The sequence below is a fragment of the Arachis stenosperma genome, chromosome 1, assembly GCF_014773155.1.
Source record: "Arachis stenosperma cultivar V10309 chromosome 1, arast.V10309.gnm1.PFL2, whole genome shotgun sequence".
Lineage (NCBI taxonomy): Eukaryota > Viridiplantae > Streptophyta > Magnoliopsida > Fabales > Fabaceae > Arachis > Arachis stenosperma.
In genome coordinates, this window is record NC_080377.1 from 40,706,735 (window position 1) to 40,723,036 (window position 16,302).

Sequence of the window (16,302 nt, forward strand, 5' to 3'; positions counted from 1 at the left end):
CAATATCAAAAAGCGTATAAATTATCCGCTCATCACAACACCAAACTTAAATTGTTGCTTGTCCCCAAGCAACTGAAAATCAAATAGGATAAAAAGAAGAGAATATACTATAAATTCCAAAATATCAATGAATATTAATTCTAATTAGATGAGCGGGACTTGTAGCTTTTTGCTTCTGAATAGTTTTGGCATCTCACTTTTTCCTTTGAAGTTTAGAATGATTGGCTTCTCTAGGAATTTAGAATTTCGGATAGTTTAAGCATGTTGATTCTTGAACACAGCTACTTATGAATCTTGGCCGTGGCCCTAAGCACTTTGTTTTCCAGTATTACCACCGGATACATAAATGCCACAGACACATAATTGGGTGAACCTCTTCAGATTGTGACTCAGCTTTGCTAGAGTCCCCAGTTAGAGGTATCCAGAGCTCTTAAGCACACTCTTTTTGCTTTGGATCCTTTTTACCCTTGCCTTTTGGTTTTAAGGGCTATTGGCTTTTTCTGCTTGCTTTTCTTTTCCTTTCTAATTTTTTTCGCCACTCTTCTCTTTTTTTTTTCACAAGCTTTTGCTACTCACTGCTTTTTCTTGCTTCAAGAATCAATTTCATGATTTTTCAGATCATCAATAACATTTTTCTTTGTTCATCATTCTTTCAAGAGCCAACAGTTTTAACATTCATAAACAACAATATCAAAAGACATATGCACTATTCAATCATTCATTCAGAAAACAAAAAGTATTGTCACCACATCAATATAATTAAACTAAATTCAAGGATAGATTCGAAATTCATGTACTTCTTATTCTTTTGAATTAAAACATATTTCATTTAAGAGAGGTGAAGGATTAATGGATTTTATTCATAGCTTTAAGACATGGTTACTACATACTAATGATCATGAAGTAGAGACACAAAATATAGATAAACATAACATAGAAACCGAAAAACAGAAAGAAATAAGAACAAGGAATGAATCCACCTTAGTGGCGTCTTCTTCTTGAAGGACCAACAATGTCCTTAAGCTCTTCTATGTCCCTTCCTTGCCTTTGTTGCTCCTCCCTCATTGCTCTTTGATCTTCTCTTATTTCATGGAGAATGATGGAGTGCTCATGATGTTCCATCCTTAATTGTTCCACATTGTGGCTCAAATCTTCTAAGGAAGTGTTGAGTTGTTCCCAATAGTTGTTGGGAGGAAAGTGCATCCCTTGAGGCATCTCAGGGATTTCTTGATGATGAGCTTCCTCATGCATCTCTTGAGATCCGTGGAGAGTCTCTCTTGCTTGCTCCATCCTCTTCTTGGTGATGGGCTTATCCTCTTCAATGGAGATGTCTCCTTCTATGATAACTCCAGCTGAGTAACATAGATGGCAAATAAGGTGAGGAAAAGCTAGCCTTGCCATGGTAGAGGGCTTTTTGGCTATTTTGTAGATTTCATTGGAGATGACTTCATGAACTTCTACTTCCTCTCCAATCATGATGCTATGAATCATGATGGCCCGATCCACAGTAACTTCGGATCGGTTGCTAGTGGGAATGATGGAGCGTTGAATGAACTCCAACCATCCTCTAGCCACAGGCTTGAGGTCCAGTCTTCTTAGTTAAACTGGCTTGCCTTTGGAGTCTCTTTTCCATTGAGCTCCTTCCACACATATGTCCATAAGGACTTGGTCCAACCTTTGATTAAAGTTGACCCTTCTAGTGTAGGGGCGTACATCTTCTTGCATCATGGGCAAGTGGAACGCCAACCTCACATTCTCCGGACTAAAATCTAAGTATTTCCCCCGAACCATTGTGAGATAATTCTTTGGACTCGGGTTCATACTTTGATCATGGTTCCTAGTGATCCATGCATTGGCATAGAACTCTTGAACCATTATGATTCCGACTTGTTGCATGGGGTTGGTTAGGACTTCCCAACCTCTTCTTCGGATCTCATGTCGGATCTCCGGATACTCATTTTTCTTGAGCTTGAAAGGGACCTCAGGGATCACCTTCTTCTTTGCCACAACATCATAGAAGCGGTCTTGATGGCTTTTAGAGATGAATCTTTCCATCTCCCATGACTCGGAGGTGGAAGCTTTTGTCTTCCCTTTTCCTTTTCTAGAGGATTATCCGGCCTTAGGTGCCATTGATGATAATGGAAAAACAAAAAGCTTATGCTTTTACCACACCAAACTTAAAATATTGCTCGCCCTCGAGCAAGAGAAGAAAGAAGAGAAGAAAAAGAAGAAGATAATATTGAGGAGTAGGGGGAGTGTGGGTTTCGGCCAAGGTATAGAATAGGGGGTTGTGTTGTGTGAAAATGAAGTGGAATGGAGGGGTTTATATAGGGAAAGGGGAGAGGGTAGGTTCGGCCATTTTAGGGTGGGTTTGGGTGGGAAAGTGTTTTTGAATTTTGAAGGTAGGTGGGATTTATGGGGAAGAGTGGATGGATGTGAGTGGTGAAGAGGTGATGGGGAAGAGAGATTGAAGTGATTGGTGAAGGGTTTTGGGAAAGAGTGTTTATTGGGAGGAGAGATTCAGAGATTGAAGTTGTTGGGAAGTGTGACATGGGGAAGAGTGTTATAGGATTAGGAGGTAAGGTGGGAATATGTTAGGTGGGGATCTTGTGGGGTCCACAGATCCTGAGGTGATCCTGTGGGGTCCACAGATCCTGAGGTGTCAAGGAATTCCATCCCTGCACCAAGTAGGCATGTAAAATGCCTTTTGCATACCATTCTGGCGTTTTAACGCCGAGGTGATGCACGTTCTGGGCGTTCAACGCCCATGTGAAGCATGTTCTGGGCGTTCAACGCCCATATGTAGCATGTTTCTGGCGTTGAACGCCAGTTCCATGCTTGTTACTCGCGTTCAGCGCCAGCTTTTCTCAAGGCACATTCCTGGCGTTCAAACGCCAGAATGTTGCTTGTTTCTGGCGTTCAGCACCAGATTCATGCTCTGTTCTGGCGTTGAACGCCAGCCAGATGCTCCTTACTGGCGTTGAACGCCAGTCTGTCCTTCCTCCAGGGTGTGATTTTTCTTCTGCTATTTTTGATTCTGTTTTTAATTTTTATATTTTTTTCGTGACTCCACATGATCATGTACCTAATAAAACACAAAATAACAATAAAATAAAATAAAATAAAAATTAGATAAATAAAATTGGGTTGCCTCCCAACAAGCGCTCTTTTAATGTCATTAGCTTGACAGTGGGCTCTCATGGAGCCTCACAGGTGATCAGGTCAATGTTGTATAGTCCCAACACCAAACTTAGAGTTTGGATATGGGGTCTTAACACCAAACTTAGTGTTTGGTTGTGGCCTCCCAACACCAAACTTAGAGTTTGACTGTGGGGGCTCTTCTTGACTCTGATTTGAGAGAAGCTCTTTATGCTTACTCTCTTTTGTCACAGAGGGATGGCTGTGTGCCTTAAACACAAGGTACTCCCCATTCAATTGAAGGACTAATTCACCTCTGTTGACATCTATCACAGCTCCTGCTGTAGCTAGGAAAGGTCTTCCAAGGATGATGCATTCATCCTCTTCCTTCCTAGTGTCTAAGATTATGAAATCAGCAGGGATGTAAAGGCCTTCAACCTTTACTAACACGTCCTCTACTATTCCATAAGCTTGTCATAATGACTTGTCTGCCAATTGTAATGAGAATAAGGCAGGTTGTACCTCAATGATCCCTAACTTCTCCATTACAGAGAGTGGCATAAGATTTATCCCTGACCCTAGATCATATAGAGCTTTTTCAAAGGTCATGGTGCTTATGGTACAAGGTATTAAGAACTTGCCAGGATCTTGTCTCTTTTGAGGTAAAATTTTCTGAATCCAGGTGTCTAGTTCACCAATGAGCAAGGGAGGTTCACTTTCCCAAGTCTCATTACCAAACAACTTGGCATTCAGCTTCATGATAGCTCCTAAATATTGAGCAACTTGCTCTCCAGTCACATCTTCATCCTCTTCAGAGGAAGAATAGTCTTTAGAGCTCATGAATGGCAGAAAGAGATTTAATGGAATCTCTATGGTCTCTATATGAGCCTCAGATTCCTTTGGATCCTTAATAGGAAACTCCTTCTTGCTTGTGGGACGTCCCAGGAGGTCTTCCTCACTAGGATTTTTGTCCTCCTCCTCCCTTGTGCATTCGGCCATATTGATTACATTAATGGCCTTGCACTCTCCTTTTGGATTCTCTTCTGTATTGCTCGGGAGAATACTGGGAGGAGTTTCAATGACTTTCTTACTCAGCTGGCCCACTTGTTGATCCTTCCATGAGAAATTTGGATGATTTCTCCATGATGAATTATAGGTGTTTCCATAAGGTTCACCCATGTAATTTACCTCTGCTATTGCAGGGTTCTCAGGATCATAAGCTTCTTCAGAAGCTGCCTCTTTAGTACTGTTGGATGCATTTTGCCATCCATTCAGACTTTGAGAGATCATGTTGACTTGCTGAGTCAACACTTTGTTCTGAGCCAATATGGCATTCAGAGCATCAATTTCAAGAACTCCTTTCTTCTGAGGTATCCCATTATTCACGGAATTCCTCTCAGAAGTGTACATAAATTGGTTATTTGCAACCATGTCAATGAGTTCTTGAGCTTCTGCAGGTGTTTTCTTTAGGTGGATGGATCCACCTGCAGAATGGTCCAATGACATTTTCGAAAACTCAGATAGACCATAATAGAATATATCTAATATGGTCCATTCTGAAAACATATCAGATGGACACCTTTTGGTCAACTGCTTGTATCTTTCCCAAGCTTCATAGAGGGATTCACCATCTTTCTGTTTGAAGGTCTGAACATCCACTCTAAGCTTGCTCAGCTTTTGAGGAGGAAAGAATTTATCCAAGAAAGCCGTGACCAGCTTATCCCAGGAGTCCAGGCTATCTTTAGGTTGTGAGTCCAACCATATTCTAGCTCTGTCTCTTACAGCAAAAGGGAAAAGCATGAGCCTATAGACTTCAGGATCTACTTAATTTGTCTTAACAGTCTCACAGATCTGCAAGAACTCAGTTAAAAACTGATAAGGATCTTCAGATGGAAGTCCATAGAACTTGCAGTTTTGTTGCATTAAGGCAACTAGCTGAGGTTTCAGCTCAAAATTGTTTGCTCCAATGGCAGGAATGGAGATGCTTCTTCCATCAAATTTGGATGTTGGTTTGGTAATGTCACCAAGCATCCTTCTTGCATTATCATTATTGGGTTCGGCTGCCATCTCCTTCTCTTGTTCGAAAATTTCTGAAAGGTTACTTCTGGATTGTTGTAATTTAGCTTCTCTTAGTTTCCTCTTCAGAGTCCTTTCAGGTTCAGGATCAGCTTCAACAAGAGTGCTTTTGTCCTTGTTCCTACTCATATGAAGGAGAAGAAAACAAGAAAAGAAAGAGGAATCCTCTATGTCACAATATAGAGATTCCTTTATGTTAGTAGAAAAAGAAAGGGGAGAAGAGTGAAGAAGAATGAATAGTCTGTATAAAGAGTAAGGACAGGGGAGGTGAAGAGAAGTGTTAGTAAATAAATAATTAAATAGAATAAGAAAAGAGAGGGAGAATTTTGAAAATAATTTTGAAAAAGAGGTTAGTGGTTTTTGAAAATTGAAGATAAGATATAATTAAAATTAAAATTTAAAACAAAAAGAATTTTTGAAGAAGAGATGAGATATTTTCGAAAATTAGAGAGGGAAAAATAGTTAGGTGGTTTTGAAAAAGATAAGAAACAAACACAAAGTCAAAGAGTTAATTGAAAAAGATATTAAAATCAAAATTTGAAAAGATAAGAAGATAAGAAGTTAGATAAGATATTTGAAATCAAATTTTTGAAAACGATAAAATTTTGAGAAAAAAAATAAGATATAAAAGATATGACAAGATATGTTTGAAAAAGAATTAATTTTTAAATTAAAATTAATTACTAACAAGAAACTAAAAGATAAGATTCTAGAACTTAAAGATTGAACCTTTCTTAACACGAAAGTAACAAACTTCAAATTTTTGAATCAATCACATTAATTGTTAGTGAATTTTCGAAAATATGATATAAAGATAAGAAAAAGATTTTGAAAATATTTTGAAAAAGATTTTTGAAATTTTCGAAAAATAGAAAAAAATGAAAAAGATATAATTTTTGAATAAGATTTTAAAGAGATAAGATTTTTAAAATTGAAAATTTGACTTGACTTGTAAGAAACAACTAATTTTGAAAATTTTTGACTAAGTCAACTCAAATTTTCGAAAATTATGAGAAAAATAAGGAAAAGATATTTTTATTTTTGAATATTTTAATTATGAGAGAGAAAAACACAATTATGACCCAAAACATAAAAATTTTGGATCAAAACACATGATGCATGCAAGAACACTATGAATGTCAAGATGAACACCAAGAACACTTTGAAGATCATGATGAACATCAAGAACATATTTTTGAAAAAAAAAATTTTTAATGCAAAGAAAACATGCAAGACACCAAACTTAGAGATCTTTAATGCATGGACTCTAACAAACGAAAAATGCATATGAAAAACAACAAACAACACAAAACAAGAAAACATCAAGATCAAACAAGAAGACTTGTCAAGAACAACTTGAAGATCATGAAGAACACCATGAATGCATGAATTTTCGAAAAATGCAAGAAAAAAAAATTTTAAAAGCATGCAATTGACACCAAACTTAAAAGTTGACTCAAGACTCAAACAAGAAACATAAAATATTTTTTATTTTTATGATTTTATTATTTTTTTTTTGGATTTTTATTAATTTTTTCGAAAATAAAGTTTGGAAAAACGAAAAATAAAAGAAAAATTTTGAAAAAGATTTTTGAAAAGAAAATTACCTAATCTGAGCAACAAGATGAACCGTCAGTTGTCCAAACTCGAACAATCCCCGGCAACGGCGCCAAAAACTTGGTGGACGAAATTGTGACCCTCTTTGTATTTGCATGAGATTTATTTAATGGCTATTGGCTATGTGTGGACACAACTCCGTTCAACTTAACCAGCAAGTGTACTGGGTCATCCAAGTAATACCTTACGTGAGTAAGGGTCGATCCCACAGAGATTGTTGGTATGAAGCAAGCTATGGTCACCTTGTAAATCCCAGTTAAGTGGACTCATAAAGTCAAATGTGATTAGATTGGATAAATAAAGATAATTAAAATAAAAAGGGATAGAAATACTTATGTAAATCAATAGTGGGAATTTCAGATAGGCGTATGGAGATGCTGTGCTCCTCTTGTATTTCTACATTCTTATTACATTCATCCAATCCTTCTTACTCCTTTCCATGGCAAGCTGTATGTAGGGCATCACCGTCGTCAATGGCTACTTTTCATCCTCTCGGGAAAATGGTCCTATGCGCTGTCACTGCATGCCTAATCGTCTGGAGGCATCACCCGTGTCGATGGCTACATCTCATCCTCTCAGTGAAAATGGTCCAAATGCTCTGTCACAGCACGGCTAATCATCTGTCAGTTCTCAATCAGGTTGGAATAGAATCCCTTGATTCTTTTGCGTTTGTCACTAACGCCCAGCCTTCAGGAGTTTGAAGCTCGTCACAGTCATTCAATACCGGAATCCTACTCGGAATACCACAGACAAGGTTAGACTTTCCAGATTCTCGGAATCCTACTCAGAATACCACAGACAAGGTTAGACTTTCCGGATTCCCATGAATGCCGCCATCTATCTAGCTTATACCACGAAGATTCTGTTGGGAAATCTAAGAGATATGCGCCCGGCCTAAGGTAGAACGGAAGTGGTTGTCAGTCACGCGCGTTCTTAGGTGAGAATGATGATGAGTGTCACGGATAATTATATTCATCAAGTTGAAGTGCAACGTATATCTTGGAATAAGAATAAAAGAGAATTGAATAGAAAATAATAGTAATTGTATTGAAACTTGAGGTACAGCAGAGCTCCACACCCTTAATCTATGGTGTGTAGAAACTCCACCGTTGAAAATACATAAGTGAAAGGTTCAGGCATGGCCGAATGGCCAGCCCCCATGAAGGTGATCAAAAGACCGAATGGTCGAGAGATGTCTAATACAATAGTTAAATGTCCTATATATACTAGACTAGCTACTAGGGTTTACAGAAGTAAGTAATTGATGCATAAATCTACTTCCGGGCCCCACTTGGTGTATGTTTGGGCTGAGCTTGATCTATCCACGAGCTGAGGCTTTTATTGGAGTTGAACGCCGAGTTATAGCGTGTTTCTGGCGTTCAACTCCGGGTTGTGACGTGTTTCTGGCGTTTAACTCCAGACAGCAGCATGTACTTGGCGTTGAGCGCCACTTTACGTCGTCAATTCCCGAATAAAATATGGTCTATTATATATTGCTAGAAAGCTCTGGATGTCTACTTTCCAACGCTATTGAGAGCGCGCCATTTGGAGTTCTGTAGCTCCAGAAAATCCATTTCAAGTGCAGGGAGGTCAGATTCCAACAGCATCAGCAGTCCTTTGTCAACCTCCTTCTCAGAGTTTTGCTCAAGTCCCTCAATTTCAGCCAGAAAATACCTGAAATTACAGAAAAACACACAAACTCATAGTAAAGTCCAGAAATGTGAATTTAGCATAAAAACTAATGAAAACATCCCTAAAAGTAGCTAGATCATACTAAAAACTACCTAAAAACAATGCCAAAAAACGTATAAATTATCCGCTCATCAAGCTACCTTCTTGCATTTTTATCTGTTCTTACTGTATGAGAATTGAATTAGTGGAGCTTGATTTGTAATTGTTTTGAAGAGCTTATTTATTCTTGATCAAGTGGACAAGAATCATATAGTTGCATTCACATATATAGGTTGCAAGCATTACATGAGTTTTTACATGTTCCTACTCATTTATTTTATCTCCTTCAACTAACCATGAAGACATGCTAATGTTTAGGGGACAAAGGTTTTGCGGATAGTGAATTTCGAAGATGTTATCACCATACAGAAGATGATGGAGTTGTGCCTATGTAGCAGAGATTCTCCGTACCTTGGTAGCACAAATATTGCCACGTGTAACGAGCTGAATACGTACTTGCACCTTGTTGATGGATTTGTGAGTTCACCGCAAAGAGATTTTTTCGGCGGTGATAGCCACCACCACCACCTAGACTGGTGGTACTAAACTAAATTTAAATAATCACAAGAGAGAAAAAGAAAAGTAAAGAATATATACCTAATTGTTATGGTTAACATTCAACTTAATTGTAATTATAAACACTATATATATCACAATGGATAATTTACTCTTTATTTTAGAGAGAGTATGATAGCATTCACCAAATATTTATTAGCATTTATACAACTAATTACATTAATGAACAATATATAGAATTTTAACTAAGAATTAGAAACTAAAACGAAATTGTTGAAAACCTTAATTACTGAATGTTATATATTCCATTTAGTATATAATTTCCGATTGATTAATTAAGAATATGTCAAACTTTCACATTAGTATAAGAATGTACGCACCAAAATTTTAAAACATTGATAACATGGATCAATATTGCATTCTGATTGCTCTCAACATACATGCTTATATTTATGTATCGTTAATTATATGTGGATCTACCCTGTAATGAATCATTTGATTAATAATAAGTGTGGAGAACTAATTTTTAGTTAGTTAATATTATTAATGAATTTTAATATTTAAATTTATAATTTAAAATTTATAATTAAGTATTTATGATTTAAGATTTATATTTTAAAATAAACAAAATTATTTTAAAATAATTAAAAATATTAATTACCTAACATTATTAACTAAAAAGTTAGAAATTCGAATCTCACATTATAAATAAAAAATATCCGATGGCCGATTTTTAGGAGTTGCCCATAAGTAAATCATCTGCAGCCAAGTTTGAAAACTATTTACACATCATTATGAGAATCCTTAAGCATTCAATAATCGTAACGTTGAAAGAAACTAAAAAGTGGTGGGTCACCACGGTACCTCAATAAGGAAGCACTACTATGCTATAAATATGACACCCCATGTTTTTGTGTTAATTTCATACTATAAACCATACGCTTTCTCTCTTGTTAATAGTTATTATCTATCATTGTTACTTCACAAATAGTTTTATTATTTCATCACCTACCTATTTGTGACCAAGTGTTTGTCAGTTGTCACCATATATATATTATATAGAAATGGAGCTTAGTTTTATGCACAAACTTGGGGTTGTTTGTCTCATATTATTGGTCTTAAATAGTGCAGTGTGCTGTTTTGCGGATTCATATAGGAAATCAAGAGCATCTTATTACAATACCCCTGATGGCTACGGGAATCCATGTATAGCCCTACTCTTTCATTTTATTTCTTTCCGAAGACAAAATCAATATGTGCGGTCTTCCATTTTTAGTTTCTTTAACCTACTAATTCAATTACATATTTTTACTTCATATTTTTAAATATTAATTATTAATTAAGAATTAAAAATTATAAATTTTAATAATCTTTTAATATTTTCTATTTATATATACATTCTCTCTCTTAAGTTTTATATATCTTAATTATATACTTATTCATTTTTTAACAAGAACTTTTGATATTTAAATCGAACTTAGCGATGACGATATATAAATTTTGGATAGACTGAATTTATTGAAATACATGAAGACAAACCAAAAACAATTCATAAACTTTATATTTAATCATTAAATTTTAGAAAACTAATTTTTTCATAACATTAGAATAATCAAAAGCTCTTGTAATAATGAATTCCACGATGTATTTATAACCTGTAAAAAGGTCTAAAATTTAATTCCAACATATCTTATAATATTAAAAATGTAATAACAATGGTTTGTGGATGAATATATTAATATCTTTAGGGGGAGCTTGTGGCTATGGCGAGTACGGAAGGACTGTCAACGGTGGCAATGTTGCAGCCGTGTCCGGTGATATTTGGAAAGGTGGAAGTGGTTGCGGCGCATGTTATCAGGTAATTTTATTTAGAGAAAATGGCTAATAGGTCCTTAATCTTTTGGTCCACATATATTTAAATTTTTGAATATTTGAAAATACATTTAAGTTTTCGATATTTTTAAAATTTAGACAAATTAATCCCTCTATCCATTTGAATCTGTCAGACCCAACAAAAAAAATCAAATGTGACTTTTGTTGTATTGACCTGGCCAATATACGAATGTACACGTTGAAGAGTTTTTAAAATGAGACAAATTAGACCTAGAAATCAATATATTTAGATTTTGAGAAGGTCAAAAATTTAAATATATTTTTAAATTTTCAAGAATTTAAATATCTATAAATAAAAAGGTCAAGGACTTATTTATTCATTTTTCTTTTATTTATTTTCCATTTTTTAATGACGAATGCTAAATGATATATATAATTTTTAATTAATTAGGTTTACCAAATTAAATCTAGAAATAATATATAGTGAATATGTATTTACCAATTAATTACAGGATAAATTGATAATTCAGATTCGGTGTAAAATAGCACAATATTGTGACGAAGATGGAACACGTGTAGTAGTAACAGATTACGGTGAAGGAGACAGAACAGAGTTCATAATGAGCGAACATGCATTCTCAAATTTGGCACGTGACTCAGCTGCTTCTGCAAAGTTGATGAAATATGGTGTTGTGGACATTGAATACAAGAGGGTCTCTTGTAAATACTCTAACCGCAATGTTCTTGTTAAGATCCATGAAAAGAGCAATAATCCTTATTACTTTGCTATGTTGCTTCTCAATGTTGGTGGAAAATGTGACGTTGCTGCTGTTCAGTTGTGGCAGGTACGTATAAATAAAATATATACATATACACATTTATTTAATTTACTAAATATTTTTTATATCAATGTAAATATTACTTAATTATTTGACACGACAAATAGTTTAAGAGAATCTCTGAAAATTTAAATTGATGATAACTAAGTGTTCACTCTAAAATTCTTATTAATGTATCAATTTCTAATGTCTAAACTAATAAAGGATTGAATAAATATCGAAGTTGCCATTCATTTTCCATTTATTTAATTGCTTGTGTTCTTGTGTGTTTACATCGATGTAATGTTATCATCAATGTTATTACAGGAAGATCACAAAGAATGGAGTCCACTGCGAAGGGTGTATGGAACAGTTTTTGATTATGAGAACCCACCAAGTGGTAAAATCACCTTAAGGTTCCAAATGGATTGTGGTGAAAGGCTTGTTTGGGTGCATCCCAAGAAACCTATCCCCAGTGATTGGAATGCTGGGGAAGCATATGACACTGGCCTTCAGTTCTAACTTTCAAATCAATTAGAATTGCAGACACATGATGACATCTCTATTTGCATTGGAATCTTAATATGAGAGTACTGGCAAAAAATATTTATAATATAATATAATAAAATATATGGCTCACATCAATTATTTAATGTTAATAATTATATATTTGTGTATAGATATATGTTATTAAATTTATTTTAATAAATAATTTATATTTTAGTATATATTTTATATGAATAACTAATTTGGTAATTAATTTTTATATACATATAATATTATTATAGATTTTAAATGTGATCCCTCATTAATGACATTTTTTGTTGGACTGTCAAAATTTAATACTTGTTCTCTTTAATTCTATTCAAAATTCTTTTCATTGTTAATGACTAATTTTTTGTCGCAAATCTGAATTTTATTTAAAGGTTTATTGTTGGCCAATAAATTAGTATATACATAAGGTAAAATTCGAATAATCAACATTTACTTTAAATGGATAAGTGAGTTGGTCACTCAACTGACCTAAATTAATTAATTTTATCTTTCTATTTAGTATTACATAGCGTATAATGACAAAATTCACTAGCAATCCAATGTAATAGTTGGTCTAAGAACACCTCTTCTAAATGCATGTTGGCCCATAAGAAGCATATATCTTAATACATACTAAGATTAGATTCGCAATAAAATAAGATAGGTCCTACTCAAATACTTTTAAATTCTTATATCTGAACATTCTAGATAAAAACACATCTTTCATTTGTGATATAAAACCTTAATCTTATACTTTTTGGACGAAGAGTGATTTAAGAATTCAAATTTCTTGCAGAAATTACCCTTGCTACTAATTTATTAGATTATTGTCAACTAATAATTCGCCTTATTCCTTTCGAGAACCACCCCAACTTAGGATCTAAGTTAACACCTCCTTAATATCAATATCATTTCTAAAAAACCATTCTTACAAATATTCTTTTCCTTAATTACTATCCCAATCCCTTTAAAGTTAGATTTTTGCCTCAAACTAATCCCTAAAATTAATAATTATTCAATTATGTTCTCGAAATTACACTTTAGAACTCATAGTAATCCTTCAAGCAGTTTGTGTCTATCATTGGCCATTGAAAAGCTGAGGTGAATTGCTTCCAACTACGTTAGCACTCCAAAAATGACGTTGTATTGGATTTGGTGCGTGTTTTGGTTAAAACGACATCGTATGGTGTGTTTGATATATTTTTTCTCCATGATGTTAAAATTCCAACTTCTGTCCCTCTTCCTTCCACTAAAAAACAAAGATTCTTGTTCTTTTCCTACTCTTTAATACTGTTAATCTAAGCTGATGTGTCGTGCGATTTTTCTCTAGAAAAAATCAAGTCAAATGTGGCGTGCATAATCATCATCGTTGTTGCATTGGTCTGTTGATCCACATCGTCTCTGTTAAGGTAAGTGTTTGGGAAAGAGAAATATGCATTTTTTATGTGTTATGTTTTTTCTTCTATTCCTTAACTACATCTTTTTAAGTGGTTTAATATAGTCTTACTTCTTATTTTTTCTATAATAGGTGCTATGTTTTTTCTTCTATTCCTTGACTACTATGCGTACACTCACTTCTCTCAGTCACCTTATTCTCCCTGCTTAAATAGCTTCTGCCTCTTCTCTATTCTTTTATCTTCTTTTACAAAATCGAATCTCAACACTTTGAATCTCTCAATTTTAACGCATATCACGTTATTTTTTTCCCCTAATCTCTCTCTCTCTCTCTCTCTCTCTCTCTCTCTCTCTCTCTCTCTCTCTCTCTCTCTCTCTCTCTCTCTCTCTCTCTCTCTCTCTCTCTCTCTCATGTATGTATCTGTATGCATATTTATTTAGGCTTCTTCTCTTTTTATTTCACATCCAATCTTTAGAGAATTTTTCTGAGGTGAATATTTTTTTAATATATATTTTTCGAAATTTGTATTATTGGAAAGGCTAAAAATTAGATTTTTTCATTTCTCTCAACCTTTTTTTTTCAATTTTGGATTAAGATAAAATTTAGACCATCTCCAGTAGGGAACTCATCCCAGTTTCTATTTATAGCCCACCTGTCATAAAAAGTAATTTCATCTCAATTTTTGTGTCATAAATAGTAAATAGGAACTCAAAGCATCTCTCTCTTCTTAGGAACTAACTTTAGTCCCTGTTGTGGTCCCACTTAATTAATTAATTAAAATACTTAAAATTAATATAATTAATTTTTTTCAATAATATAATTTAAATTTATAAATTTAAAAATAATTCACTATTAAAAGATATTAATATTAAATAAATTCATATATAACAATAATACACAATATATAATTCGGGATTACATTAATTTGTAAAATTACTTAATACAAAGAAAAACATAATAAAGCTCTGTAATTGACGACAAGCATTGTGAAATTGCCATATGTGTTCAATCAAGTCCTCTTTCAATTGTCTATGTTGCTGCCTATTTCGAAGTTGGGCATTTCTTTAGAAAAATTGATGGTATGGTGCAAAATCTTCTTCTCTCAACTGAGATTGTGATAAGCCATTTTCGACATCATCATACTCTAAGTCTTGAGCGAAATTTTCTGCATAAGTGTCTCTTTCATCCTCAACAATCATATTATGCAATATAATACAAGCTCTCATTATGTTGGCAAGCTTTTTCTTTTCCCAAAAGCGAGCTGGACCATGTATAATTGCAAAGCGTGCTTGCAACACTCCGAATGCTCGCTCCACATCTTTTCTTTGCCCTTCTTGATATTGTGCAAATAACTTGCGTTTTTCTTCTTGTGGCTTTGAGATTGATTTGACAAATGTGGCCCATTCAGGATAAATACCATCTACTAAATAGTATCCCATAGTATAATTATTACCATTAATAGTATAATTTACCTCCAGAGCACGGTCATTTAGAATATCATCGAACACTGGAGAACAATCTAACACGTTGATATCGTTATTTGAACAAAAAACTCCAAAGAACGCATGCCATATCCAAAGGTCTGAAGATGCTACAACCTCAAGTACTATGGTTGCAACCCCACGATAACCACTCATGTACATAACTTTCCACGCCTTTGGACAATTTTTCCATTGCCAATGAATGCAGTCAATGCTACCCAACATGCCACGGAAGCCACGACCCTCCGCCATTTGTAGCAGGCGTCGTACGTAATTTGGATTGGGTTTTCGCAAGTATTCATCCTCGAACACCAAAATGACACCTTCAACAAACTTTTTCAAGCATTCAATTGTAGTGCTCTCGCCTATGCACACATAATCATCAACAGCATCAGCTGCTATGTCATATGCTAACATCCGTATCACAACGGTACATTTTTGGAGTGGCAACAAGCCTCTTCTTCTAGTTGCATCAATCCTCTGTTGGAAATACGGATAGACGGTTGAGAGAGCAGCTACTATCCGAAGGAACACATGTTTTCTCATTCGAAATCTTCGTCGAAAAATGTCAGCATTATACACCGGTTCATCTGCAAAGTAATCTTGAAAAAGGCGATCATGTTCTGCTTCTCGATCTCTGTTGATCCATCTACGAGTAGTTGGGATAGAGCTTCTATCGATATCTTCTTCTTCTGAATCTTCGAGTAAACACTCATCGATCCAATTATCTATGAGTGTGTTATCTTGCCGTCTTTTTTTGCCATACAAAGCCTCATTAAACATAAAATCAAAATTTCTAGCTATATCTAGAAATGTAATTTTTAGTTTTCTTTCGAGGTGAGAAACAAGAGTTGAAGTGAAGTTGCGGAGCCATTGATAGTTGATATTTATAAGTGTGTCTGCAATAAGTACCTACTCCTCAACGGCTAGTTTTACAACGGCTACTTAACGACTAGTTTTACAATGACTCATTATACAACGACTACTTAATGGCTAGTTTTGTAATGGTTAGTTTTGCAACGGCTAATTTTGCAACAGTCACTTTCATGAACAATAACGGCACAATAATATAGACTAATTTAAAAAATTACATTAGAAATAAATAAAACAAACTACATCACATACTACATAACTCTATTATTACAAGGAACCATTAAGTAAA

General features: G+C 34.6%; 2 protein-coding genes and 1 non-coding gene across 4 annotated transcripts; 2 read left to right on the top strand and 1 right to left on the bottom strand.

The window, feature by feature from the left end:
* The first annotated feature begins 4,699 nt into the window (after nucleotides 1-4,699).
* Nucleotides 4,700-4,806, top strand: LOC130947566 (small nucleolar RNA R71). Its single transcript, XR_009072716.1, has one exon. It is a non-coding gene; the product is annotated as a small nucleolar RNA R71 (small nucleolar RNA).
* Nucleotides 4,807-10,068: 5,262 nt separating this feature from the next.
* Nucleotides 10,069-12,359, top strand: LOC130945480 (expansin-like B1). 2 transcript variants are annotated; one of them, XM_057874192.1, is made up of 4 exons: nucleotides 10,069-10,284; nucleotides 10,827-10,936; nucleotides 11,424-11,756; nucleotides 12,057-12,359. In XM_057874192.1, exons 1-4 carry the CDS (start codon nucleotides 10,143-10,145, stop codon nucleotides 12,249-12,251), a joined length of 780 nt encoding a protein of 259 aa, XP_057730175.1. In that variant the 5' UTR covers nucleotides 10,069-10,142; the 3' UTR covers nucleotides 12,252-12,359. The 2 variants fall into 2 exon arrangements, with proteins under 2 accessions (XP_057730175.1, XP_057730182.1); XM_057874199.1 differs by having other exon boundaries at nucleotides 11,442-11,756.
* A 2,364-nt stretch (nucleotides 12,360-14,723) lies between these two features.
* LOC130978473 (uncharacterized) lies at nucleotides 14,724-15,923 on the bottom strand. The gene has a single exon (XM_057902254.1). The coding sequence runs from the start codon at nucleotides 15,921-15,923 to the stop codon at nucleotides 14,724-14,726; it is 1,200 nt and encodes a 399-aa protein (XP_057758237.1).
* Nucleotides 15,924-16,302: the final 379 nt, after the last annotated feature.